This window comes from Ambystoma mexicanum, chromosome 6q (assembly GCF_040938575.1).
Source record: "Ambystoma mexicanum isolate Mex_15411 chromosome 6q, UKY_AmexF1_1, whole genome shotgun sequence".
NCBI classification, from domain to species: Eukaryota; Metazoa; Chordata; class Amphibia; order Caudata; family Ambystomatidae; genus Ambystoma; species Ambystoma mexicanum.
Window position 1 is genome coordinate 1,195,915,641 of NC_090937.1, and position 27,329 is coordinate 1,195,942,969.

A 27,329-nucleotide genomic window follows, 5' to 3' on the forward strand; every position below is an offset into this window, starting at 1 on the left:
AATAAATACAAGAAGCCGGCGCCTCCAGCCAAAGAACTGTGTAGGATCCTGGACCAAGTACAGCTAGAAGACGTATGGAGACAGGTACATGGGGAGGGGAGGGGTTACACACACTACAGCGCACCACATGGAACATTTACACGTATAGACTACATATTCGTGGGCAGGGAATCACTACAAGATATCACGGGAATCACCATTAAAGCACGCACACTCTCTGATCATGCCCAAGTAGTGGTGACATGGTCACACACCAATAGGAAAGCTCCTGTCCCAACGTGGCGACTTCGAGCAGAGGTCCTGAGGGAGGGTGAGTTTGAGGAACACCTCCGCGAGGTTATCGATGATTATTTTGAGCAAAACGAGGGCAGTGTTGGGAGTGGCGTCGTAATATGGGACGCATTCAAGGTAGTAATAAGGGGAGCGGCAATAGGCAATACAGGAGGATTGACGGGAGCGGCCATGAGGGAGTTGAATGAACTCGAGAGGGTGATCGAATTGAAAGAACCACGAGCAGGGCTAGAGGGGGAGGAACCTGGAGAGCTGATAGAGCTGCAGACTAAATGTTTGTTGCTCTGGGAAAATCTAGAGAGGCTAAACAATGGGAGGTACCTACAGTGGTTACACGCGGAAGGGGATAAACCCAGGAGGCTCAGGGACCAAGGGCACATTAACTCAATGTTTGCACGTTTTTATGAGCAACTGTACGCCCCGAATCTGGAAATAGACCCAGAGGACATAACATATGCACTGGTAGAAGTAGAGTTGCCGAGGCCGGAGGAGGAACAGGCCCAGCTGCTGGATGCACCCCTCAAAGTGGAAGAAATAGAGATGGTGATCGCAGAGCTTCCCACCAGCAAAACCCCGGGCCCGGATGGGCTTCCGGGGGAATTCTACAAGACGTACAAGAGTGCATTGTCCTGAAATTGCTTGAGACAGTCCAAGACACATATGAGACCATGCGTCTCCCGGCAAGTCTGTCGGAATCGATAATTGTCCCGATTCTCAAACAAGGGAAGCCCCCCAGGAAATGCGCCTCCTATAGGCCAATATCCCTTATTAATCAGGATGCCAAAATATTAACGGCAGTCCTAGCCAACCGCTTAAAACAGGTAATATCCACGCTGATCCACCCGGACCAAACGGGCTACGTTCTGGGAAGGAACACGTCCTGGAACCTCTGCAGACTTCACCATGTGATAGATGAGACAAATCGACTGCAAGAAGAGAGTGTAATAATGTCTTTGGATGCTGCCAAAGCTTTCGATTCTGTGCGTTGGGAATGGCTGATGGGTGTACTCGCCCACTTTGGTATCGGGGAGGGGTACCTCCGGTGGATCAGGTTACTATACAAGGAACCCAGAGCAAGGGTGAAAACGGGGCGATTCATTTGCGGGGAGTGGAAGATACATAGGGGAACCAAGCAGGGGTGCCCACTATCGCCAATGTTATATATCCTGGTACTAGAGACATTTGCGGTATTCCTTAGAGCAGAATATAGAGACACCGGACTGGACATAGGTGGGGTGCTCCACCAAATCTCGCTATACGCGGACGATATGCTCCTATTCGTACGCGAGCCAACCACTAACCTACCCTGCCTCCTAGAGGCGATCGGGGCGTACACTAGGCTTTCGGGCATAGCAATTAATAAAGAGAAGTCCCTCCTCTTCCCCTTGGCAGGACTGAAATACGCCCCCCCATTGTTTTCCAGACCTGGGTCTGACGTGGGCACCCTGCACCTTTAAATATTTGGGCATAGGGATACATCATAATACCACTGATACCCATGCATCCAACACGCTCGTCGCTCTAGATAAAACGCAGCGGTCAATGACTTTCTGGGGGACACTACCACTGGGAATGATGGGAAGAGCAGCCCTCCTGAAAATGGTGGTGCTGCCCCGCCTACTATACTTCCTCACGAACATCCCATACAACATACACAGGGCCTTTTTCACCAAACTAAATACAATAACGCGTTCATTCCTATGGGGGGGAGGGAGAAATAGGATCGCAATAAGGACCCTGCAGAAGGACTACGAAGAAGGGGGTATCAGACTACCGGACTTTGAGAAGTACTATTTAGCAGGGCAGCTGCAATTTGCAGTAAAATGGCTGGGGGAAGACGAAACAATAGACACTCGCATTTTCCAACCTGCATTGAAACAGTATTACCTAAGGGAAATACTATGGCTCGATAGACCCCGGCTCAGAACCCTGCCGAACATGCTTAACATCGCAGTGGACTTATGGAAAAGAGTGTGGAAACTCCAAGGGGTAAAGGATCCGCAGTCAATGCAAATCCCCCTAGCGGGTCTCCTCGGAGGGAACACAAATACATTAGAGACATACCGAGCACACTGGGAAGCTAAAGGGGTAGCACAAATTGGAGACCTGAGAAGGGAGGGAAGGTGGGCAGACTTCCACGAAATGGTAGATGAACACGAAATACATATGGGTCAATTCATCCTATATACCGGCATGCTGAGAAACATCACAGGAAGATGGCCAGATTGGGAAGACCAGGACGAGGAAACAGCATTAGATGTAGCGTATGACAACGCACACAACCTCTAGGTTGTACGAACAGCTACTGAAGGCCAAGGACCCACAGGAACAACACGCGAGGCAGTGTTGGGAGGAGGAGTTGGGGAGGCACCTCAGCGATCAAGAATGGACCAGGGCGTTACGATACCCAAAAAAGGTATCCAGAAATGCAAGGTTTAGGCAGGCGCAGATATACGTAATGCATAGAGCGTATCTCACACCCAAGAAGATGAATAAAGTCCATACAGGAGCTCAGAGCAGGTGCCCCCACTGCTCGTCGGAAGAAGCGGACATGGTACACATGTTCTGGTCCTGCCCAGTGATACAGGAGTTCTGGGACGGGATCAGACTTAAGATAGCGGGAAGTGGACTTCAAATCCAGGTGGAACATCCCGAAAAGTACCTACTGGGCCTCTTCTCGAGAGGGGGTAAGCATGATTCACATCTGGCAAAGATGAAATATTTGATAAGTATACTGGCCAAGAGACGGATAGCAATGACATGGAAGTCAAAGGAGGGCCTGCGTGTGGAGGCATGGTGGTCAGACCTTCAGAAATGGGCGCAGGCAGAGACAATGGTGTGGACAAGAGCAGTGACAAGAGGGGAAGGTGAAACTGCGCACAAGTTGTCTGCATGGAACACACTAATACAAGACCTCTTTGGCCACCCGGAGGAAGGAAACTCTGAAGATCCCTCGGAAATAGAGGATCCGTAGGTGAAATAGTAAGGCCAGCACGAAGCCCAAGAATAGAACATTGTGTGTACCAGACCTGGTGCCCGACTCCACGGGAGGTCCAGACCGAACTGATAAGGTCGCTGGGGAAACTATGAAACTACAATGGAAAGACAAGATCCGCAAGAAGTGCCAATAAGCTATCTATGTTAAAGTTGTTTGTATGTTATGTGTTTGTTGTTGTTTAAAAAAAACAATAAAGAAATTAAAAAAAAAAAGAAGAGAAGCGACCTTGCCTTTTCCAACCCAGACCCGCAAGACCTCTGTAGAAGGAATCGTAAGATCGCCAACAATACCCCAAGTGTGTTGCAGTAGATGTCAATGGTACACATAGCATGCTTACAGTGATAAGCAGGACAGAGGGAGGCACCGGCCACCGTGGTACTGGCCTTGACTCCAGAGACAAGTAAAGCCAAGCGGTTCATCACAGCTGGTGAGTCGAATGGGAGAACCGAGGATAAGGTCAAAGTGGTCATAAATGGGTCTATCAAAATCCCTGTACAGTCGAAGGTCTTTGACCGACAAACCATTGAGAACGCTAGGGTAGTGAATCCTGCATTAGAAGAAAGTAAAAGGAATTGTGAAATGGCAAGAGTGAACCTGACAGAGGGATGCCATTAAAGAGGGGCGAAGTCTTAAGTCCCAAGGAAAAGTGTGTTGACATAGGTGAACCCGACAGAGTGATGGCCATGGTGACCTGTTTTACAAGACATTAAGATTTTGCTAAACCATGGTTTAAAAAGACATTAGAACTCTTCAACGTAACAGGGGAGAACATTTGTGAAAAGCTGTAATGAACCCGACGGAAGGAGGCAAACAGTCTAGAAGGATCTGAGCCCATGAATAGGGGGATCCAAGCCTGAAAAGTAATCACCCCCAGACCCGTGAAGGCAACTGAGAAATCTTTTTGAGCATAAGCCAGAGTGAACCCACCAGAGGGCGGCTGATATTCAAAGGGGATCTGAAACCGGAACAGGGGGACCAGGGGTGAGGAATCATCATATCAAGTGCAATTGGAAAGGACATTTTTGTTGTTTGTTACTAAAATGTATCAGGCCATCGGAAACAAGAGAGCTAACTACCGAAGGGCCTGATTTCACTGAGAACTGTTTGTAGATCTGAGTCTGGAAGAGCGGAGATCCAGGGGTGAAAAGACATCACCGAACATACATTTGAAAAGAACATTTTGTTTGTTACATTTGGAAGCTATTAAGTCCTCGAGGCAAGCAACTTTTTTCAGAAAAAAAGACTTAACCATTGATGTCCCTGATATCTAAAGTGGAACTGTCATCTCGTGCTGGGAAAGCTTGGGCATGTTCTGTGCTCAGGTGTCCCGCCTAGATCTGTGCTCAATATTTGGAGAAGGGAGACCCCCGGCTACCACATCCTGATTTATCATTTGTGAACTCTTCTTTCTTTCTTGGGAATCCTATCCCACACTCTTTTTGGTATTTAGTTGTACGGATTCGCAATAGTTTTATTTTTTTAGTATAGGCCCTTTTATTTTGACAAGACGCCACTAGGACTGCTTTATTTTGATTTGATGGTCACAGCTTGCTCCCATCTTAAATTTAGGTTTAGATTAGGCGTTTTTCCACCCTACCTATACAGTTTAATAAACACCCTTGAACTGTGATCACTTGTGTCTGTCTGTTCTTGATACCATGTCTTCCTTACACGATATAGACGGTCCTTGGTGGCCATGCCCACTTTAACCCCATTGCTGATATCTCATGGTCATGGCCAGAAGCCAGATTGGCCGGATCATAGCCTTAGGCCATGACCTGGACAATGTGGCCACTGCCCATGACCACAGGCTATACCTCAGTCACCAAAAGTATATCACTATGTTTTGTACCTACATTATGACACTTTTCAAAAAATAAAAAATGGACACGTTTGCAAAACCATGCTTTCAGATACTTGAAAATGCTCCTTGCACAAGTTTGCTGAAAATCTGCCCATTTTTTATTTGTTCAAAAGTGTCAAAATGTACGTAGATACAATAGTCATATAACTTAGCCCCCACCTGACAAAATTCATTCAGACTGTGCACAAACATTCAAGGTTGGGTCTATCATCCTTTGGAAAATGTTTGTCCACATTTGTCAAATGTCAACAAAGTTATAAGCCATCTCAAAATGTTGAGACCCCCCTCTCATATTGCCCCCTCGTGGCAAAATCCCACCACACTTTGCATAAATACTCATATCTAGGTCTACAATCTTTTTGCAAACATTTTTGCAGATTTGTCAAATAACACCACAATTATAAGCCTTTAAAATATTCTGGGACCCCCCCACTAATTCTGTTCCCTCGTTGCACCAAACTTTGCAGGACCAGTCAGTTCTAGTTTGAAACTCCAAGATTTCATGCAGTTTCATTGAGTGCCGCCAAAGTTATAAGCCATCCAAAAACTGCTTTTCACCAACCCTCTAATGCAGACTTAGGCATAGATGTCGCTGAACATCTCATATATTCGCGAACATCACAGGACTGCCCCAGACATCAGGACTGTTTGCGTATGTCGGAGTTGAAACGCCACCCGTTTTTTGGGCTTTTTAAGGCCATATCCCATCCCATCCTCATCACCCCTCAACTCTCCACTGATTGTTTTATTAGTTTGACAAGTGCAATGTTGTGTTTATTAATATGTTTTTACAGCAATGTTCACTGACTATGGGAGCAGTCAGCAAATCCAACATGGCGGGCAATTCCAAAAATCTGGCACACCTTGCACTTTTCACCATCCAACCATCTGGCACGTCCGATGTTCGCAGATATCACGCCACCCTCTGTACCAATCGGAGACCCGTCCACCAACCGAACAGGGAAGTGAGTCCACGGACCGAACCCAAATATCACTAATATTTGTGTACCTACTTTTTGGTTGTTTCAAAAAGAACTACTGGACTGATTTACACCAAATTTACAAAAACACACTTTTGGGACCAAGCTGCCACTCCTGCTGCAAATCTGGTGAAAATCTGTCCAGCGGTTTGGACTGTAGGCGTGAGTAACTTTTGTTTTCCATTGCATCTATGGGAATAACCGCACATTTTGGGACCCCACATATAACTTTGTCCCCCCCTGCATGAAACTCAGGAAACTTCGCAGAATCAATCTGACAGGGCAATATACATTTTTTGCAAAGTTTTGTGAGGTTTCGTTCAGGGGGCGAAGTTATAAGCCACCCAAAATATGCTCTTCCTATGAGTTGAGCAACTTAATCATAGCTACAGGATTGCTACCGCATGCCCTGTCATTTACTGACGCACACCTTTTTTTTGTCTGAAGATTACCCTTAACAAGTATAAGGTCACCTTTTCAACACATACAAACTGTGGGGTAAAATATATTGCTACTTAAATCAATGTGACCTGTTGGCCGATATTTGCTTGTTCCCCCCCTGCCCAGTTCTATATGTGGCCCTCGGCGAGCCACCCACTGTTGATGTTTCAAGTTGGCACTGCACCCATGCATTCCCATGCATTTTATCCTGCATAAAAATAAAACAATGGCATTGCTTTAATTTCTTTGAAAAGCTAAGGCAATTCGAATGAGATGCGTGTCACCCTCCTATGACGTCCCTGACAATGCATCATTACCTACCACTCTAACATGTTGCTTTGCTCTGAATGACCCACCACCCCCTTGTGACAAATCCATGGAAGAACATCTTCCAGTGAGGCATTCAGAATGAAAGATCCACTCGTTTTAGTATGCACACACAGAAGTATGCACCTGGATATTCATGGATGTTATACCGAGACATCTTCCCTAGACTCTTCATTCCCACCAGCAGCTCGTCACCACCTATCACTGCCACCATCTCTCCCCACAACTCCCCATCAAGCTTCGGCACTCTCATTCAGATATCAGTGCAAACCTCTGCAGAGCATTCATAGCAGATGCATCCTTAAAGAGGGGGTCATGTTGTGCACACTGTACAGAAAAGAGCCAAAACAGCAATACATGACACAGGTGGCAGATATGTGTGGGGGCGAACGGGCAAGTAGTGGGAGAACTTTACAAACAAGGGACGCGTGGAATGATTAAGGAAGATGGCATGAGGTGGAAAGTGTGAGGAAGGAGAGAAGGTATAATTGGGAAGTAGAACAAGTAGTGGGGACGAGCAGGGACGAGAAGACGTTATAGGAGGTGAAAGCATGAGAGTAGAAGAAATAACTGAGCATGAAGGAAAGGGTCGGTGCTACAATAACTTGCACATATTTAGCAAATAATCTTTGAACAAGAGAAATTTGAAAAGAGTAGAGACATACACTTCGATATGTATTTTGGGTGGCCCCATCACTTTATTGTGAGTGTGTGAATATTATTTTTAAACTGTTTATGCTGCCATATTTCTTGTAACATAATCAGAAAATGCTTTTGCCAGACAAAACAAAAGCCAATGCAGGTGCACCTGCAAAGATGAAGCCACTGCCTCTGGCTTGCAGTATTCCCCACATCCCCCTACACTGATCTCATGAAGGGATAGCAGGTGCAATAATCTTGCAGTGCTCATTCAAATCAAACAGGACGAAACGAAACAGGAGGAATAAGCAGAATCTGCAGCACGTCAGTTTCATTTTCAGAAGGACTAGCAGCACTCTGGGGAACTCATCTATACCGTCAGCATTTCCGATCTGAATACATCGAAACTATTATCTAGAGCAGGCAATAAAATGCTTGAGAAAGAAGATATCTCAGGTATAGGAGCAGCAATTAGGGTGAACCTGTGATTCTGCCATCAGAAGTCACAATGGCACTAACCTAGCACTGTTAACAAATTAGATACATGTCAGAGGAATTGGACTAAACATATTTTGCTCATAATCGCCTCTTTTCTAGTGTAATGTCTGTGCACGTGTTTATCTGAGGGGACGTTCAGACACATTTGAAACATGTATTGCCATCAGCAAGAGGACCTTGCTGCGCTCAAGTGTGTGGTGATTCCTCTTGCAGGCTGAGGTGTGGTTAGCTTTAAGATTAAATACGAGGAAAGAAACCCAAAAAACTCCCCTTCTGGACTGTCCAGAGTGCAGTGGAACAAACCAGCCTGGAGGAAAATGCCCTCCTGCCCTCCCCCAATCATAGTCCACCAATAGAGATTGCCCTGGGGAACCAGGTGGGCGTCAAAACCAATGGGAGGGGGTAGAGGAGATGAATAGGGGACTTAGGAATGGTTCAGTGTTGGTAGTTTGGGTGAGGTCAAGAGAGGTGAAGATTGGCTGTTAGACCAGGCAGAGGAAGGACAGTGAAGTGGAGCATCGAAGAGAATCACAGAGAGCATGTACAAGGGATTGTATTGGTTGGTGAGAGAAAGTGGTACTTTGGTGTGAGAGTGCATGTTTGGTAAGTGAAGTGAGTGACTGGGGTTAAGTGTGGGAGTAGGGGCTGTAAGTGAGATTTAGTGAATACGCTGGATATGAGAGTGAAAGGAGGGTAACTGTGAGATTCAGGAGAGAGTATTACGAGAGGGTGTAGTGGGAGGAGAGAATGATGAAAAGAGTAGCCAGAGGAAAGTGTAGGAGGAAATAGTGGAGTGGAGCATAGTGAAGAGACGGACGCAAGAGTAGAAAACATGGGAGTGAAGAGTAGTATAGAGAGTGTACAGTATGAATAACATCTGAGGGACAGATGGAGGAAGAGAGAGGTAGATGAGAGTGGGGGAAGGGAAAGGAAGTAAAGAACATCTGGGTGAAGAGGGCAGGGGCTGAGAGGTGAAGACTGAGTGAGACCTGGGTGATTGGGAAACCATGTTTCGTGTGTGATCACAGATTACAATCCACCTAGAACATTATAGTAAATTTGATATTTACTTTAGGCCCTCGCCACAAGCCAGCCAGATGTTAGCAATTAGGAGTTACCAATCGCTAGTGTCCACCTTGTGATTGAAGGAAGCCTGGGTAGGGGTGAAGGAAGACCAGCAGAACATGGGAGAGTGGCGAGGGCTCATAGTGAGACCTTACTAAAATGACTATCTCAGAGAGTACGTGTGTTCTTCGGTGCCCTTTTTGAAATAGACGTGGGTTACAAAATAGGACAGGAGAACATAAGAATGCCCCACTCCAGGAACCTGCAAATGGCTCCAGATCACTGCATTCTACTGGATTAACAGCTGTTAGAAAGTATTTATAGCACCCTCCTCTTTGAAAGATATAAAGAACCAAATAGAAATAGAAGCCAATACAAAAGAAGATATTTACATCACGAAAATGTTGTTGGTGTTAAGAGTGGAGGAGGTGAATTAGTCACCCTGGATGGACATTTGCACACATTGACTGGAACAGCAAACATAACTTTGTACAGTGATTCATAAGCAGGAGAGGCAACCTTTCTTTCAATTTGCAGCAGTTGAACAGTAGAGTTTAATTACACAAATGACCCATACTATATAAAAAGCAGATTGGCAACGGTCTTTGTGGCAGTGGTGTTGTAATTCTGCCTATGCTATCAGCACCAAAGAAGAGAAGATGTATCCTTGGAATTATGAGAGAGTCACACATACGCACTTTTGTGTAACCGATTTGAGGAAAGCGTACAGACAATAAGATTGCTTAAACTATAAATAGGGGCAACCCAATCAATTAGTCACAGCTGTCTGAATATAGTGGATTAAAGGCAGCATACTGCACTGTCATGGATCAGGCATGACTTTTGAGCTGCTTTCTTGCAGTTCACAATTGATCCTGACGCGAAAAAAGGACTGTGCACGATGGAGTAGGCTAAGGCTTCTATTATCTCCTCCTCTTCCCTTCTTCAGTTAGTTTTGCGTTTCATTCCTCATTTTATTGTGGTTTAAACCTTTGCATTCTGCAAATGCAAGATGTGCTAATACATATCTGAGTGGGAGAGTGAAGAAGTGTAGCTATGAGAAGGAGGAAGAGAGAGAAGAGAGACAGTGCAGGGTGTGAGTAGGAGATTGAAGAAAGGAGCAAGGAATATGAATCACAGACTAGAATGAGATTACAATACAATGATAAAGAAAAGAAAGAGGGACCAATGGGAGCAGAGTGCATGGAGGGTATTGACAACAATGGATCCTAAACAACAGAGCAGGAAAAGTAATAATCGAGTGTCTGGCTCTAGTGTGGAGTGTCAATTCCTTCCTTTTGATGTTGTCAGCTTGTATCTCCTGTTTCCTCTCACCCCATGCACTGAAACAACACCTGTCATATGCATCCCAGATCAGTATTTTGACCTCGACATTCCTGCCCAAGTAAACACAGTTTACAACTCCCCCTCATTTGAATAGTGTCACTGTTCCCAGTCTCAGCTCGACCCTACAAACCAAATCATCTATTTACCTCAGTGGTGCCACCTTAAAAATACCTGACATAACCTCATTGAGAGATGGACCCTTTCCATGTTTCTTACCCTTGATGACTAATTACAGGTGATTGCTGGGCATGCAGAGGTCTCTGCTCCATCCTCCAAGGTTCTCTGTAAGCATTTCTGAATACCACTGTTCTATAGGCTACGTTTGGTCTGTATGGTACTATTCTAGCATCATGTATTATGCATTTCGAAATGGGCAGAGCATATCCATGTTTTGCTCCACAAAACATAATCGTCTTCATTCCTTTCTTTAAGACAATTATAAATGTATGAGAGTGATAATGTGTGTTTGCTTTTGTGTTTGTGTGTGAGCGTGCACGGGGGTTTGGTGTGGGGTAGATGGAGGGAGATGTGCAATGATGACTTTCTGGGAATGGACTTCTGGGTTTGAAGTTTTGGAGAGTTTCTTCATGAGCCACCAATTGTTATTGATGCCTCTTTGGTGCCTCTGCTTTTGTTTAGAAACATGTTATATGAATATACCCGAGTCCAGAAATGACTAACCACAGCCTATGTGTCATTCAGATCGCAGAGTGCGCTTTTCAGAAACATGCGCATGCTCCATGGGAGAGATATTCGTCAATCGTTGTGTTTTACAGATCAAAACAATTAAAACAAAGCTTGGAATTAAAATATCTCATTATACTACTGCTTTTACTTGCTTTAATGTGAGTACCCCCCGCATATAACCCTTCATAGCCTACCTCGTTATGCCCCCCTCTCTACACAAGCTCATTAGGTCCCATCACCCCTGTTCATTTTAGGGATCATTTTAGTTCTGAAACTCGAAATACATTTGCGGTTGCAAGAGAGTTTGGCTCTATTTTCTGACATTATTTTGTTGCATCACATAAACTAAAAGAATTGGCCAACAGCATATTATTTTATTAACTTGTATCAGGAAGTGAGAAATTGGAAGATACTACCCATTTCCTACTTTTAAAAACAAACGTGCCCCCATTACTCTGGGGTACAATTCACAAACATTTTTCAGAATCATTTTAAAAGTGACCATTTTTCAGATTGATTTGAATGCCAGTAAAATATCCAAAATTGGGATTATAGAACATGACCAAGGTTAGTACTGTGGATACCAGGGAGGAGATTTACTTCACACTAGCCATTCCTGGTGTAACATACACCGTTCTTTCAGATCGTCAATATCGGTCGGTAATTCATAGAGTCACTTCTGTCCCCCTTCTTAAATATCAGAATCACCAATGATCGCTTCCAGGAAGGGGGCGTAGGACCCTGTGACTTATCAATGGTTATTGAAAAGTCTAAATGTATACGTAACTGTCTTCTTTTGAATTTGAAAGCCATATTTGTATCAGATGGAATGAGAGGTAATGGTATAAGAACAATAGCTAAGTTCCATCGATTACATGGGCCTCTATGATAGGTCTTTATAGATGCTTAATTGTCAAACTTGTTCCATTGCAGAGTCCCCATGATGGCATAAGATTGCGTAGTAGCATAATTACAGAACCTACTTTTAGTTTAAGCTTGTCAGGAAGCATTCGTCCTACAGCATAATGCTCTTTAGAGACTACAATTTTGAGCCGGTTATTAACTGTTCAGTGACTATTGAACCACAGTGCCCTGTGTGAAGAGAAGTGGGGTGTAAAGAAGTAACTTGAAATTATTCTGAATGTGTGTGACAGCGGAAGGTGAAGGGGACCGCGTAAAACCATGCTCATACTGTTTGTTAAAATGATAGCTGTTGTTGAAATAAAAGGCCACACAGAGATGCACTTTGCATTTGGACAGCATAGGGAAACCTAACACTGATGAATTGCATCAACTAAGTACAGAAACATACCTAAGCATTTCACATGTTTTGGACAAGTGATCAAGTAAAGGATAATTGGGCTGAAGTAGAGGAGAGAATGACTGTAGAACTGACAATCCTTGGCTCGACAAGGTCAAAAGATCACCTGGATAAAGTGCAACTGCTATGAGCAATGAGATCTGTCACATTTGCAAAAAGAGTGGTCTGAAGTGTATGGAAAGTGAGGGCTAAACTACAAGTGGACACTTGGCTGCTTGATCTAGATAGAGTTGCCACGCTAGAGATGAGACTACCTGATCAGTATTTTGACCTCGACATTCCTGCCCAAGTAAACACAGTTTACAACTCTCCCTCATTTGAATAGTGTCACTGTTCCCATTCTCAGCACCACCCTACAAACCAAATCATCAATTTACCTTAGTGGTGGCACCTTAAAAATACCTGACATAACCTCATTGAGAGATGGACCCTTTCCATGTTTCTTACCCTTGATGACTAATTACAGGTGATTGATGGGCATGCAGAGGTCCCTGCTCCAACCTCCAAGGTTCTCTGTAAGTATTTCTGAAGACCACTGTTATATAGGCTATGTTTGGTCTGTAGGGTACTATTCTAGCATCATGTATTATGCATTTTGAAATGGGCAGAGCATATCCATGTTTTGCTCCACAAAACATAATCGTCTTCATTCCTTTCAAGTTTCACAGACCTGTATGGACCCTGATTAGCAGTGCCTATGACGTGGTGACTAAATGCCAATTGTTGCCAGAAACCCATATGCTTACTCTTTCCATCCTTTGCCCTTATTGTTCACTCTCGCTGTCCAACTCCTCTGCCTTATCCTTACCCTTATATCTTTCATGGTTCCCCTCCCCCGGGGTATTGATCATAACCTATGCTGAACTTTAGGGATTGATCTTGCATTAATGAATCTGAGTTGAAAAACATATTTTTTGAGAAAATGTGCCAATACCTTATTCTCTATAATGAATTACCCCCAATAACATATTTTTTGTTATTTTGCAATCTTTTTTTTATTTTATTGATCTTTTAATTAAACAAATAACTTTTGACTGTTATACAAAAAGAAAAGAAATGTTCCAGAAAAAGAGAGGGATAGAAAAAAAGCATAAAAGGTAGAGATACAAATGCATTTGCAAAAGGGACATACATAATCAATCCAATTCATACACATTTCATACAAATATTAATTTTCATAGAAAGTACCATTTAAAAACCCAAACAGTTATACTACAATCTTTAAAAAGAGCCCAAAACATCACATGTCTAAAAAGAGAAAATATAACATACGATAGTCCCAATGTAAACTATCTAAAAATTCTACAATAGATGTTACCATACAGATAGTGTGGCCTGCAAGACATGTCTTCCAAAAATCTTTGGCAATAGAACTGTAGGGATTTCTGCAGTCCAGATGTTTCTTGAGGAAGGTCATCTTTTCCCCTTGAAGAGTGAACACTGTGTCAGTAGATGAAAAAGGGATTCTCTAACAGTGTCACAAAAGCAGCATAACAGATCTTCCCCTGAAATCTTATAATATTTACCAAGAACCTCTCTGGTCAAGTGAAGATTTAATTTAAATTTCAAGAATAAACTTCTTAAATGTCATTTCGGCTATTTTGCCACATAAGGTGCACTTGTTCCCAGGTTTTTATACTTCAATTTTAAGTCTGTAAAGCAATGAGAAGAATGGCATTCTTCTACTGTGTTTAACAAACCCTCCCTATACAATATCTTTTTTTTTACTTTTTACTTTTACTGTATTTTCAATAAATGTATTATCAGACAATGCAATTTTACTTAAGATTTCGGAACCCACTTGCACAAAGTCCTTCAGATAACAGACACCTTGATTAATCTTAACCAAACACAGATCACAGAATAGGGAATATTTGGGTGGGTCAAGCATTTTCTGATAAAAATAAAGGAGTCTCCATTGCACTCCACTGTCTAGTGAGCACAGACCTAATTCATACCAAATAGCACAATTTGATCACACCATCCAATAATCAGTGAAAAACCTCAAAGAGCTTACATTCACACTTATTAGGTTAGTTTTCTTACTTCCATATTGGTCAACAGTGTGTGTAATAAGATGGCCCTCATTACAACCTCGGCGGTAGCCATGCCGCTATTGGCGGCATGGTTACTGCTGAAATCGCGTGCGGGTCTGGGTCCACAGAATGAGGAATTACCGGGCCATTCCGAGTTCGGAAGGCCCAGTAATTCCTCCCTCCAAGGACCCAGACCCGGTCCTTCCCCATTCCCATTTCAGCCCCCATAGGGCTGAATGGGAATGGGAGAGGGAGCAAACAACGGGCCATTACGAGTTGGCCCGTTGTTTGCTCCCTCTTCCCTCGCGGGACCCGGTAAGCACGCCTGGTTTGACCAGGCATTGCTTCCTGGGTCCCGCGAGGGGACCTCGTAATGAGGCGGTACGGGGTAAACGGTGCGGGCACCTTTTACGACGCCGTTTACCCCGTACCGCCAAGGTCGTAATGAGGCCCATTGAGTTGACAAAGAAACTTTTTTGGCATAAAAGGATTCACCCACTTGTCTCTACACATGAGAGGGTAAAGTCACCATCATTGGTAGTTTTACTTTATTCGCTAGCCAATGTAGTTTACGAGTTTTGCACTTTATTGGTTGTATTCAACCATTAGGTATTAGACCTGTTTGCACACATGTTTTTAATGTAGATTGTGATATTTTGTATTGTATTGTACATTGTAATTGTGATTTGAATGTTTGCGCTGAATTTGTATGTGTTTTTATCCTATTGTGTATATGTTGTTAAATAAAATTTAATGTATTGCATTCAGGAAATAGTAGTGTCTCAAAGTTCTTTATTTGTTATATGAACTGTTAGTGTTGCGTCCAGGCTAGGAGGAGAACACAAAGTGACAAGAGGGTTCTGTAGTTATTGAGAGTCCATAGTAGTTTGCAGGAGTCAAACCCTTTTTACGTTAAAATCCCCCTTGTCTCTCCTTTCATTGTTGGTCATACTTCCATCTACAATCATATCCTTATATTGTATACATTACAACTGTAAATGCTTCTCCGGAGAAAGCCAATACAAACGTGAAATATATAGATTCCCCATATTTAGCCTAAAATTGTAACCAACAAAGCTGATGAATGGTGTTGCATGGTATGTGTGTGTTATCTCACATTTGTAATATCTTTTCAGGATTTTGAGACTGAATTTGCAGAAACTGAAAACGGGTACACGAGTGAAGAGGATGGCCCTTACAGCACATCCTGGTACATTATTTTTCTTCTGAAAAAATATTTGAAAGGTTTTCTCAAATAATTTTGAAGGCACTGTTTTGCATATTCCTTTTTTGTTGTGGGAGTTGGCATGTTTCATTATGTGAGTGATTTCATTATTTGAGAGACATGACCTGTTGATACAGGAATTTAGAGATGTTATGCCTGATTTACACAGGGTATTTCAATGGGATTGCACAATTATAAAACATGTCTATGAATCAGGCCTGTTTACTTGATGAAAAGAAATGTAGTCACAATTGGCAACCAGCTACCCAAAATGTTGGCATATAACATTCTAAGAAAGTAGTGTCTGGCATAAAAACCTACCTTAAAAGATTAAATCAACTCTGTTGCACAAACATGTGGTGTTAAGGCAACATATAGTAGGTATCATGAATCATTACATATCAAACACATTTCACTGTGGGTAGCTTTCTACATCTCTAACCCCAAACACAACGTTATCAGTTGTCTTCCTTCTATTTCCATGAATCTGGTTGCAATAGAACATGCTTGAAAAACGTTGCAGGGTAGTGTGGAAAGTATGTACTACTATTGGATGATTCATTCATGCTCTCTTTTCACGTAAGATCGGTATTTCTAGTCGTGTAAATTTACACATTTGCAAACAGTACTTGACAGACACATCAGTTGACTAAAGGAAATCACATTCATGTATCGGTTTATGGCAGAGCAATACTAGTGAAACACCAATAATAACGGGAAATGGAATCTATGGCCTTATTCTAGTATAACTGCGGTCCTGGTTATAACTTTCTGCATGTCACCTTCTCCCCCATGCACTACTAGATCTCAAAAGTCACCTCTTACATATAGTCAAATTTTTATGTCAGAACCATTAATAAAGGAATTGCCCTGCTAGGATCTGGAGTACACAGCAGAGTAAGGTGCACTGTAGTCAATTATTTTATTATCGATTCTTCTAATGCACTAGCTTGGATCCATGACACATCTCATACACTTTCTTGTATTCACAACACCCCTGTCCCCCCCATGTACGCATGAGTCTGGATTAGACTATCAAGGGCAGAACTTTCTGAGGCAATGCTACCCTGAAGTTGGCTTTGATTGCTCATGTTGTGGAACAGACAGTTCTTCAGTGTTCATATCCGCACCTCACACAGAAATATCAATGTGGTGATGTAGAAAAATATGCCTGATCTTTCTTGCAAGAACATTAGAGGTCCATTAAAGTGGGAGGAGGGAAAAACAACCACAAGGCAAATGAAGGAACATCTATCACAATGAAATGCAAATGTAATATTGTTCCAAACTCGCTAAGTCCTTAAAAGTGGGGCTCTGAAATGAAATAACAAAGACATTCATGGAATATAAGCATGCAAAAGTCACTTGGTAGGGTTCTTATGACACAACAACGTTTTTGTTTTTGTTTCCCTGATTGAGTTTTTTGTTATAGATATTAGGAATCCATTACTGATTAGTTGTTCTATTCTTGATTAAATGATTGAGCTAAGTATATGTTGCACCAGATGTGATGTTGTTTTAATGTTTGTATCACCTTCAGAATGTCATAAAGTAGATACTTATCAGTTAAATACATTTATAATTACTAATTATATCACAGGTTTGTGTTGGTCATTTTTTAATACAATGATCAAATGAGAGCCGATATCCCGACTAAGTGGGCATTATTAATGAAGGAAAAGTTACATATTGCTAAACAAGAGAAAAGCAAAGTCTTGGGAATGTATCATAGTAGATTAACCCTAGATGTAAGCATGGCTAGGGTGTTTCAACTTAACATAGAGAGCCGCAGTTTAGCATTCCCCTAGGTTAATATACGGGTTTCCCCATTGACTATATACATAGCCCAACATATTTTGCTTCAGCCCTTTGTTTAAGTACACTTGAGGTCAAAGTCAGGAATCATGCTTGCCAGTGCATGCTTTGCTAAATTATTCCAGTGCTATCTAGGTTTGACAAGAAGTCCATCTTTCTGAATATCGCTCCTCTGTCAGTTCTAATGTATGAAGATATACAGTATATTCATTTAACCTCCTTCAAAAGAAAAAGGTTTTCAAACTACAGCTCAAAAGTTTACCAAAAGGGTGCCTACTTGTTTTGACAGATGGTTGCTGAGCTGGGTGTGGTGCTTGGATATTGTTTATACTGTGATGCATTTTAGGGTGGTCGGTTTTTTTCTGACAAATACCATTCAGAATGATGACATTTATTATACCGATTACCCGTGAGAAACGATTGTTAATATTGTTATGATTCATGTTACGTGAATCTTGATCAGGCGAAACAGACACATGCCTTTTGTTGCAGAATGTGCGGGTGAATATAATTCCATCGGTGCTCGGATTATCAGTGCGTTTTAGCATCCGTTCTGTAATTTTCTCAAAATGGGAGTGCTGGACCTTCTCTGCCCCTCCTGGATGGCTTTTATTATGCGTCTACACCTTTTTTCATGTGTTATTTCTTCTTCAATGTCTTACTGGTGCCACATCACTGATATAAAGGCATGTCTGCATGATCTCGTGTATTCTACCTGAGGGAATCATTTATTTTCCAGCTCCTGAACAGCGGGGGCTCAAGGTTGGCTAGACACACCCTCCTGCTGTATTACCTCTCCTCATCTTTTGCAAGTTTACCTGTATTTAGAGACAAAATAATCAAGTACACATATTGAATTATTAGATGGAGCGTTTCTCTCGAGGCAAGCTTTTCATTTCAAATATTTGAGGAAACCATAATGTTTCAGATAGTGCTGGAGGGAGGGGGGGACAGTAAGGGGATGGTGTAGCGACAGACGAGGTTGCTATCATACTAGGTCCCGGGACAATTCTGAAAGAGTAAGTGCGTAGAAGAAAATAAGGGGAGGAGATAGGAAAAGGGGGAGTGGAGGGGAGAAGAGAAAAGAGAGTAAGCAGTCAAAACGAGTGGAGAAGCAAGAGGGGAGAGCAAATACAACGGCAGAAGTCAGTAGTAACACATAATGTTGCCAGATCCACTTACACCTGCTCCCCAGCTGTAAAGGAAAAGAGGCTGGAGGGCTCCTTAACTAAGGAAAAGAGCGGCAAGCAGGAAGGCATCAGGTGGGTGGGGCTTGCTAAGTGGTGAAAAAGAGCAGCCACAAGGAAGGTACCAGTTGGGCGGGGCTTAGGCCAGGTGACCTAGATCCACTTACACCTGCTCCCCAGCTGCAAAGGAAAAGAGGCTGGAGGGTTCCTTAAGTAGGGAAAAGAGCAGCAAGCAGGAAGGCACCAGGTGGGCAGGGCTTTCTAAGTGGTGAAAAAGAGTGGCAACCACAAAGGTACCAGGTGGGCGGGGCTTAAGCCAGGTGACCTAGATCCACTTACACCTGCTCCCCAGCTGCAAAGGAAAAGAGGCTGGAGGGCTCTTTAAGTAGGGAAAAGAGTGGCAAGCACGAAGGCACCAGGTGGGCGGTGCTTGCTAAGTGGTGAAAAAGAGCAGAAATAAGAAAGGCACCAGGTGGGCGGGGCTTATCCCAGGTGACCTAGATCCACTTACACCTGCTCCCCAGCTGCAAAGGAAAAGAGGCTGGAGGGCTCTTTAAGTAGGGAAAAGAGCAGCAAGCAGGAAGGCAGCAGGTGGGCGGGGCTTGCTAAGTGGTGAAAAAGAGAGGCAACCACAAAGGCACCAGGTGGGCGGGGCTTAGGCCAGGTGACCTAGATCCACCTACACCTGCTCCCCAGCAGCAAGGGAAAAGAGGTTGGAGGGCTCCTTAAGTAGGGAAAACAGCGGCAAGCAGGAAGGCACCAGGTGGGCAGGGCTTGCTAAGTGGTGAAAAAGAGCAGCAATAAGGAAGGCACCAGGTAGGTGGGGCTTAGGCCAGGTGATCTAGATCCACTAACAACTGCTCGCAGCTGCAAAGGAAAAGAGGCTGGAGGGTTCCTTAAGTAGGGAAAAGAGTGGCAAACAGGAATTCTCCAGGTGGGCGGGGCTTGCTAAGTGGTGAAAAAGAGCGCAACCAGGAAGGCACCAGGTGGGTGGGGCTTAGGCAAGGTGACCTAGATCCACTTACGCCTGCTCCCCAGCTGCAAAGGAAAAGAGGTTGGAGGGCTCCTTAAGTAGGGAAACGAGCAGCAAGCAGGAAGGCACCAGCTGAGCGGGGCTTGCTAAGTGGTAAAAGAGCGGCAACCAGGAATGTACCAGGTGGGCGGGGCTTAGACCAGGTGTCCTATATCGACTTACACCTGCTCCCCAGCTGCAAAGGAAAGAGTCTGGAGGGCTCCTTAAGTAGGGAAAAGAGAGGCAAGCAGGAAGGCACCAGGTGGGGGGCTTGCTAAGTGGTGAAAAAGAGCGGCAACCAGGAAGACACCAGGTGGGTGGGGCTTAGGCCAGGTGACCTAGATCCACTAACAACAGCTCCCCAGCTGCAAAGGAAAAGAGACTGGAGGGTTCCTTAAGTAGGGAAAAAAGTGGCAAACAGGAATTCTCCAGGTGGGCGGGGCTTGCTAAGTGGTGAAAAAGAGTGCAACCAGGAAGGCACCAGGTGGGTGGGGCTTAGGCAAGGTGACCTAGATCCACTTACGCCTGCTCCCCAGCTGTAAAGGAAAAGAGGCTGGAGGGCTCCTTAAGTAGGGAAAAGAGCGGTAAGCATGAAGGCACCAGGTGGGTGGCTCTTGCTAAGTGTTGAAAAAGAGCAGCAACGAGGAAGGCTACAGGTGGGCGGGACTTAGGGCGGTGATCTAGATCCACTTAGACCTGCTCCCCAGCTTCAAAGGAAAAGAGGCTGGAGGGCTCCTTAAGTAGGGAAAAGAGAGTCAAGCAGGAAGGCACCAGGTGAGCGGGGCTTGCTAAGTGGTAAAAGAGAGCGGCAACCAGGAAGGCACCAGGTGGGTGGGGCTTAGGCCAGGTGACCTAGATCCACTTACACCTGCTCCCCAGCTGCCCACCTGGCTATACAAAATATCACTGGGAAAATGCTGTGGTTTTGCCGCCACAATCATGTGCAGGATGCAGGGGAAACCCCCACAACCCCAGACCCATTATACCATTTAAGGGGAGTGGGAGCCACCCCCGCAACCCCTGCTCCCCTTAAACGGTATAATGGGGTATACCTTTACCGGGTCGAACCACAGCAGTTTTGACACATTTTTTTTACCGCAGACATGTTTGCCACAATTTTATTACCTGGTACCGTATTTATTGAGTGCAGACCTAGCTTTGGAATTCAACGGATTGCTTTACATTGTGTATGTTTTGCTGCTTGAAATTCATCAGAAGGGATTATCAGAAGTTCTGTTCAGAATGCTGGGCAGGTGCTGAGAGATACTTTTTCTCAAAGAATGCAGATTACAGGTGCATTGCATTATGTAAACCACGTTTATGGTTTGATAACTGGGGTGTTCAGTGAGGGTGTGTGCTAATTGATTGTTTTGGAATGTTTCTCTATATATTATAGTGCAGTGGTAACCACACTATAGTTTGGGTGATTATCAAGTTCCATCGGAAACCTAAAAATTGAATTGCTAATAACATTTGACTTACACAGCACGTCTTGCTCATATTTTGCAAAACAAAGTTTGTAACGGGTCCCCAAAGCATGGACATTTTTGGAAAGATCCTTAAAAAATGCAGAAGTTATTTAGAAAGCAAAAAAAATGTTGTTTTCGTCCTACTCCCATTCATTTTCCCATAGAGAAAAGGTCAAAATTTCTGCACAGTGCACATCAAAAACTGCTGGACGAAATTGGACCAGGTACTAAACAATTTGGGCATGACTCATTGACTCAATTTCCGAGAGGGGTGTGGGGATATTCCATCCAGTAGTTGTTAAATTATTTGATGGAGAAAGGGGTTCCCCCTACTTTCAAAATTATAGCTATATATGTGTCCCAGAATGCATCAGAGAGGTTGACATGCTTTTCAGAAAAGACAAAACAGCAATGTCTTCCCAACATTCTATTGCTAGTAACATTTTACTTTTTGGATGGATTTGGATGAAATGTTCAAAGCAGAAGGTTTGTTTTCGCTCCCCCCCCCACCTCCCACGGCCCCTCCTGTCCACCCCAACTGCAAATCTTGGGAACAAAACGTTTTAAAATGAAAAATATATTAAGAAACACAACACAACATCACAGTTAGCCCATTAATTTTCCCTTAAAGAAAAAGTGCAGTATCTGAACAGCCGTAGCATGAAAACCGATGGGCAGATTTCGACCAAATAAGAAAAAACTTGGGCACACTTGTGCCTCATTATGGTTTGCTGGTATCCCGCTGGTAAATCAGGTGGGATACTGGCAAATGGTAATACCGTTAATGGCGCCTAATCTGCCAAATTTACCAGAAGATTACAGGTGCCAGCAATGGCAGTTCAAACCCCAATCCGATACTATGGGGGGATTGCTGGTATTATCGGCACCAGTGGTACCAGTGCCTCTAATACCTGCTGTTTTTTGCTGGTGGCATGCCTGACTTACCCCAAGATCTTGGCTAGAGTTAAATCAGGCCAACACACCAGCAAAATTGTACTCTGCTTGTATGGAAATGTTCTGGTAAATAGTTGTTCTGGCACGTTAATTCCAGATCGGCTGGGTCATAATGATGCCCAAAGCGTTGACTTACATTTCTTGACTGGTTTGTGATAAATCCAACTAGTATTTTTAAAAATATTCAACAGAGACAGAGACTTGTGGGTTCCCCCTGTTCCTTAAAACCATTATATATATTGCCCGTGGTGCATTTTTGCTTGATGCAAGTGATTCCTGCGATACTACTGTGAAAAGCTGCAAATGAAAGAACTCAAAATGATATATGGTGGAGGAAAAAGGATTTCATCAACCTTTGGAATTAACTCCCCCATATAATTTCAGAGTCTAATAACATTGTTGACTTCAGAAAGAGACTCAAAAATCTTCTGATTATGTAGTCAATCCGATGGGAACACTGATTGTTTTGAAGCACAGCGCTTAGGTGGCCTGGCCATAGATGCTATAAAAGAGCAATAGCAATAGCAATCACATCAGGCTACAGGTCGGGAATGGGAAATAAGAGACCATGTGAAGTTGGGAATTTGCGGGAGGGTTAGGGAGCCAGTTACAGGTCGAACATTTTTAGTTTATAATGGGAATACCAAAGAAATCTCATGAGATTACAGCATCAATGCTGCCAGGCACGCTCAGAAAAAAAGGTGCTTCTCACGAAGCAATGAGTGATAGAGGTAATGGTGGAGGGCTAGAGAGAGGAAAAGTCATTGAGTCGAGTGATAGAACTTGGAAAAAAGAAGGGGGCACATGTTGATTGCCTGTGAGGGCGCGGAAGACTTTTTAGTTCTGAGCAATTTTTCCTATTATTTCACGAATGGCGAACCACTACTCTACCACAGGAATTTCTTTTATTGGAAATGATTCCTGTGCATTTGTCATAAAAAAACGGGTTAGAAAAAAAGATTTAACATCTGTAGTGTCTACATCTACTGGGCAGGGGGCAATGTTTGTTTGGTAACACATTATTGGTCTGTCATGGCTATAGGACTATAGAAAGAGCAGGGGATACTGGGTGAGTGCCTGTGAGGACAGGGAAGAGGATTGGATTTTCAAGCATTATCAGAGGAATACTGGGGAAATCCCCACAGCATGGGTAGTTCAATGCTGCTGTATGCGTAGTTCATTGCCATTATTAGGAGAATATCGGGGGAATCCCGCAGGAATATGGAGAGAGTGAAAAAAGTCATTGTGCACCTGCATTGAACACATCTCCTAGGCAGGGGATATTGGATCTCTATGCCCAAAGCCGTGGCTAGTGGGCCCCAATGAAACCTATTGCTGCAACGTTTACAGTGGCCATGGCCAATGGCCGTGAATAGTGAGCTCCGAAAAAACCTATTGTTGCAACATGGACAGTTCCACATGGTCACTGTCCATGGCCAAAGGCCAGGGCTAGTGGGCTTAAAAGAAACCTATTGGTGCAACATGTACAGTGGCCGTGGCCAAAGGCCATGGCTAGTGGGCCTGAAGAAACCTATTGGTGCAACATCTACACTGGCCAAGGCCAAAGGCCGTAGACAATGGTGGAAGGCCATGACTAGTGGGCCCCAATGAAACCTATTGGTGCAACATGTACAGTGGCCACGGCCGAAGTCCATGGCTAGTGTGCCCCGAAGAAACTATAGTCAGTGATAAAACATTAGTTAGGAGAAAGTTGTGATCAGTTTTAAAGCAACAAAACCACTGAAATTCAGCAATCTAATTTTGAGCATGTCCCCTTAACTATGCGCCCCCTGTTGCGCAGTGTATGTCCACAATGATGCAATCACTGATGACATCACCTATGACATTGCTGATGACATCACTGGTAGCATCGCTAGTTACACCATGCATCACTGACATCACTGGGTTAATTAATTACCAAATTTGCAATATGACAACTCTGTTTTTTAAACATAACACATATGTGCATTTTTCATATTTATAGAGTACAATGTATTCTAACCTTGTTTCTTTAAATGTAACGCGTGGTAAACAATTGTAAGCACATACATACACTATTACAAGGAAGAATACTATGTAAGCATGTATGTACTTTTGAAGGTAATCTTTTATATTGGATTAAAAATGTATAATTATTCTTAAAAAAATGACTAAAAATATTAGTAATGCCATTATTATGTTTATAATTAAATATTTAATTTCTAATCATTTATTTTCTATAGATATAATTATGAATTATAAGTAAATTACTTTTTTTGCAGGTCAATTCTTAGATCATATATTATCACAATACACACAGGTGTGTACTTTCTTTTGTGTGTGAAACGTTTTTATAAAACTTGTCATTAAGAAAATAATATGTTTGTGTAATGCTACTGCAGTAAGGAGAATTGTAAGTTTAAATGTGAACATTGATTACTTTCATAACAGCTACTATTAAACATGTGTCTACTTCTAACTATTCTTATTTGTTTTCCTACTACATATACTAATTATATTATGTTTGAAATAACTGAAATAGATTTACCAGAATCAGGTACTTTCCCAACAATGAAGCATTGTAAATGTTACATATTTTTATTTTAAACTTTATAAGATGATAAGTACTATAAATGAATGTTCCGCATGTAATCATATCATGCTTCTGTTTCATTTTATTGTTCCATGCCATGTTGTTCTTATTGATAAGTGTAATCAAATCAAATATGTAATAAAATAGGTCAACAAAATATTTTAACTTATTTATTCAGTAATGTTTCATTTGATGTAATTATTTATTTATTTGTCATTTCTATTTATGTATTTATTTATTTTTATTGATTTCCTCAGTGATGTCATATATGATGTAATTAGTGATGTCACTAGTGATGCCACCAGTGATGTCACCAGTGATGTCATCATTGTGGTCATGTGCTGCATGGTGAAGGTGGACTTCCTTGAAATGCGATTGCTGAATTTCCGGGGTTTGTTGCTTTAAATATAATAACCTTAACTCTTTATTAACCAAGGATTTTTTCTCCACTGAATATTGTAAAACACTAACAGGCTACCAACCATATATTTTGGCCTTTACCAGTGGGTACAGCTTTCAACTGTGTCCACTCCATATTATATACACTGATCAGGCATTAGCTATGGACTTTAGCACAATACTGGCCAATGGCCGCAATCTTTGACTGTTCAGACTATATATTATAACATATAAATCATCCACTAGCCATGGCCTTTGACCTTGAGCAGTTTGTACATCTTTTGGCCATGTCCACTGTATATTTTAAAATAATAAAATGCAATAAGCAACAACCTTTGGCCGTGCCCACTGTGTATTATACAACACTAACCAGACACAAGCTATGGTCTTCGGCCCCACCCGCTGTATATTATATAAACTAACCAGCCACTAGCCATTGTCTTCAACACAATACTAGCCAGTGGCCATGGCCTTTGACTCTGCCGACTGTTTATTCTAACATATTAAAGAGCACTATGTATGGCCTTTAGCCATGGCCACTGACGACAGCTTTCAATGTTGCCCACTGTACATTTAAAAAAAGTGATGGGCTACTAGGCATGGCTTTAACCATGCACATTGGTATTTTTTAACACAAACTGACCACTAGCTATGGTCTTTGGTGCTGACCACTGACCCCAGCCTTTGCCATAGCTAAATTGTTATTAAAGTAATCAAAGTTTCCATGAGCTAACTTATACATGATGTTATGTGTTATTCCATTATTGATGTAATCAGCTATATACAATGGCCCTCATTACGACCCTGGCGGATTTTTTCCGCCATCGGCGGACTTTTCCGCCATGGCGCAAAGTCCCTTTACGCCATGGCGGATGGCGGACTTACCGCCCCATTCCGAGGTCGGCGGGGCGGTAAGTCCCCATTGACCCATTTACCCTTCCCCATTCCCATTTCGGCCCCATAGGGCTCAATGGGAGTGGGGAAGGTGTTAATTACGCCACCGTACACTACGGTGGCGTAATTAACACCGAGGTCCCATAGCGCCATGGATTTTTACGCCCGCAAAAAGCGGGCGGAAAAATGACCATGGCGCTATGGGAACTCGTAGTTGGCGGTAAGGGGTCGGCGCAGCTAACGCTGGCGCAAACCCCTTAGCGCCAGGGTCCTAATGAGGGCCAATGTAATTAGTGTTGTCACCAGTGATGGCATCAGTGATGTGATTTTTAGGGGGTAATTCATGGAATCAAGCGCAGAAGTGGCGAACGCGGCTGGCACACAGAGGGAGTGTGCGCCAGCTTGCGTCAGCTCAGCGTATTCATGGATACTTACATCCATAACCAGCCGTGGCGCAGCGGGGTGCACTGACCCTGCAGCAGTGGCAGTTACGCCTCCATCCCTGCCCCGTGCACCAAAAACATCCGAACAAATCCCCTACATGGAGCAAAGGCAAGTGGACCAGCATACAGCCCCTCAACAACAAAAACGCACTAAATACGCTGCACAGCCCACACGCGAGAACCCAATTGTGTGCAAAACTCTGCGCGCACCCCTCGGAATACATGTATGCCGCTCTCACCAGGCCAATTGCATGTAAAACTCCCCGCGCATCCCTTGGAATATGCGTACCCCACTCACGCCAGGCCAATCGAATGTAAAACTCCCCGCGCACTCCTCGGAATAGGCGTACCCCGCTTGCACCAAGCCAATCGTGTGTAAAACTCCCCACGGACCCCTCAGAAAACATGTACCCACTCGCACCAGGCCAATAGTGTGTAAAACTCCCCACGCACCCCTCTGAATACACGTACCCCGCTCATGCCAGCGAAATCGCATGTAAAACTCCCTGCGCACCCCTCGGATTATGTGTACCCCAGTCGCTCCAGCGAAATCATGTGTAAAACTCCCCACGCACCCCTTGGAATATGCGTACCCTGCTTGCACCAGCAAAATCGTATGTAAAACTCCCCGCACACCCCTCGGACTAGGTGTACCCCTCTTGCGCTAGCTAAATCGTATGTAAAACTCCCCGCACACCCCTCGGACTAGGTGTACCCCGCTTGTGCCAGCAAAATTGCATGTAAAACTCCTGCGCACCCCTCAGATTACGCGTACCCCTGCTCGCGCCAGCAAAATCACGTGCAAAACTCCCTGCGCACCCCTGGAATAAGCATACCCCGCTCGCGCCAGTGAAATCGTGTGTAA

The 27,329-nt window shown here is 43.5% G+C and overlaps 1 protein-coding gene across 3 annotated transcripts in view; it reads left to right on the forward strand.

The window, feature by feature from the left end:
• ARAP2 (ArfGAP with RhoGAP domain, ankyrin repeat and PH domain 2) overlaps window positions 1–27,329 on the forward strand; it is a 1,740,202-nt gene that overhangs the window by 384,260 nt on the left and 1,328,613 nt on the right. For all 3 annotated transcript variants that reach the window (XM_069631830.1, XM_069631832.1, XM_069631831.1), the window contains one exon: window positions 15,631–15,704. In XM_069631830.1, coding sequence (XP_069487931.1) covers window positions 15,631–15,704 — 74 coding nt within the window. The remainder of the gene's footprint in view (window positions 1–15,630; window positions 15,705–27,329) is intronic.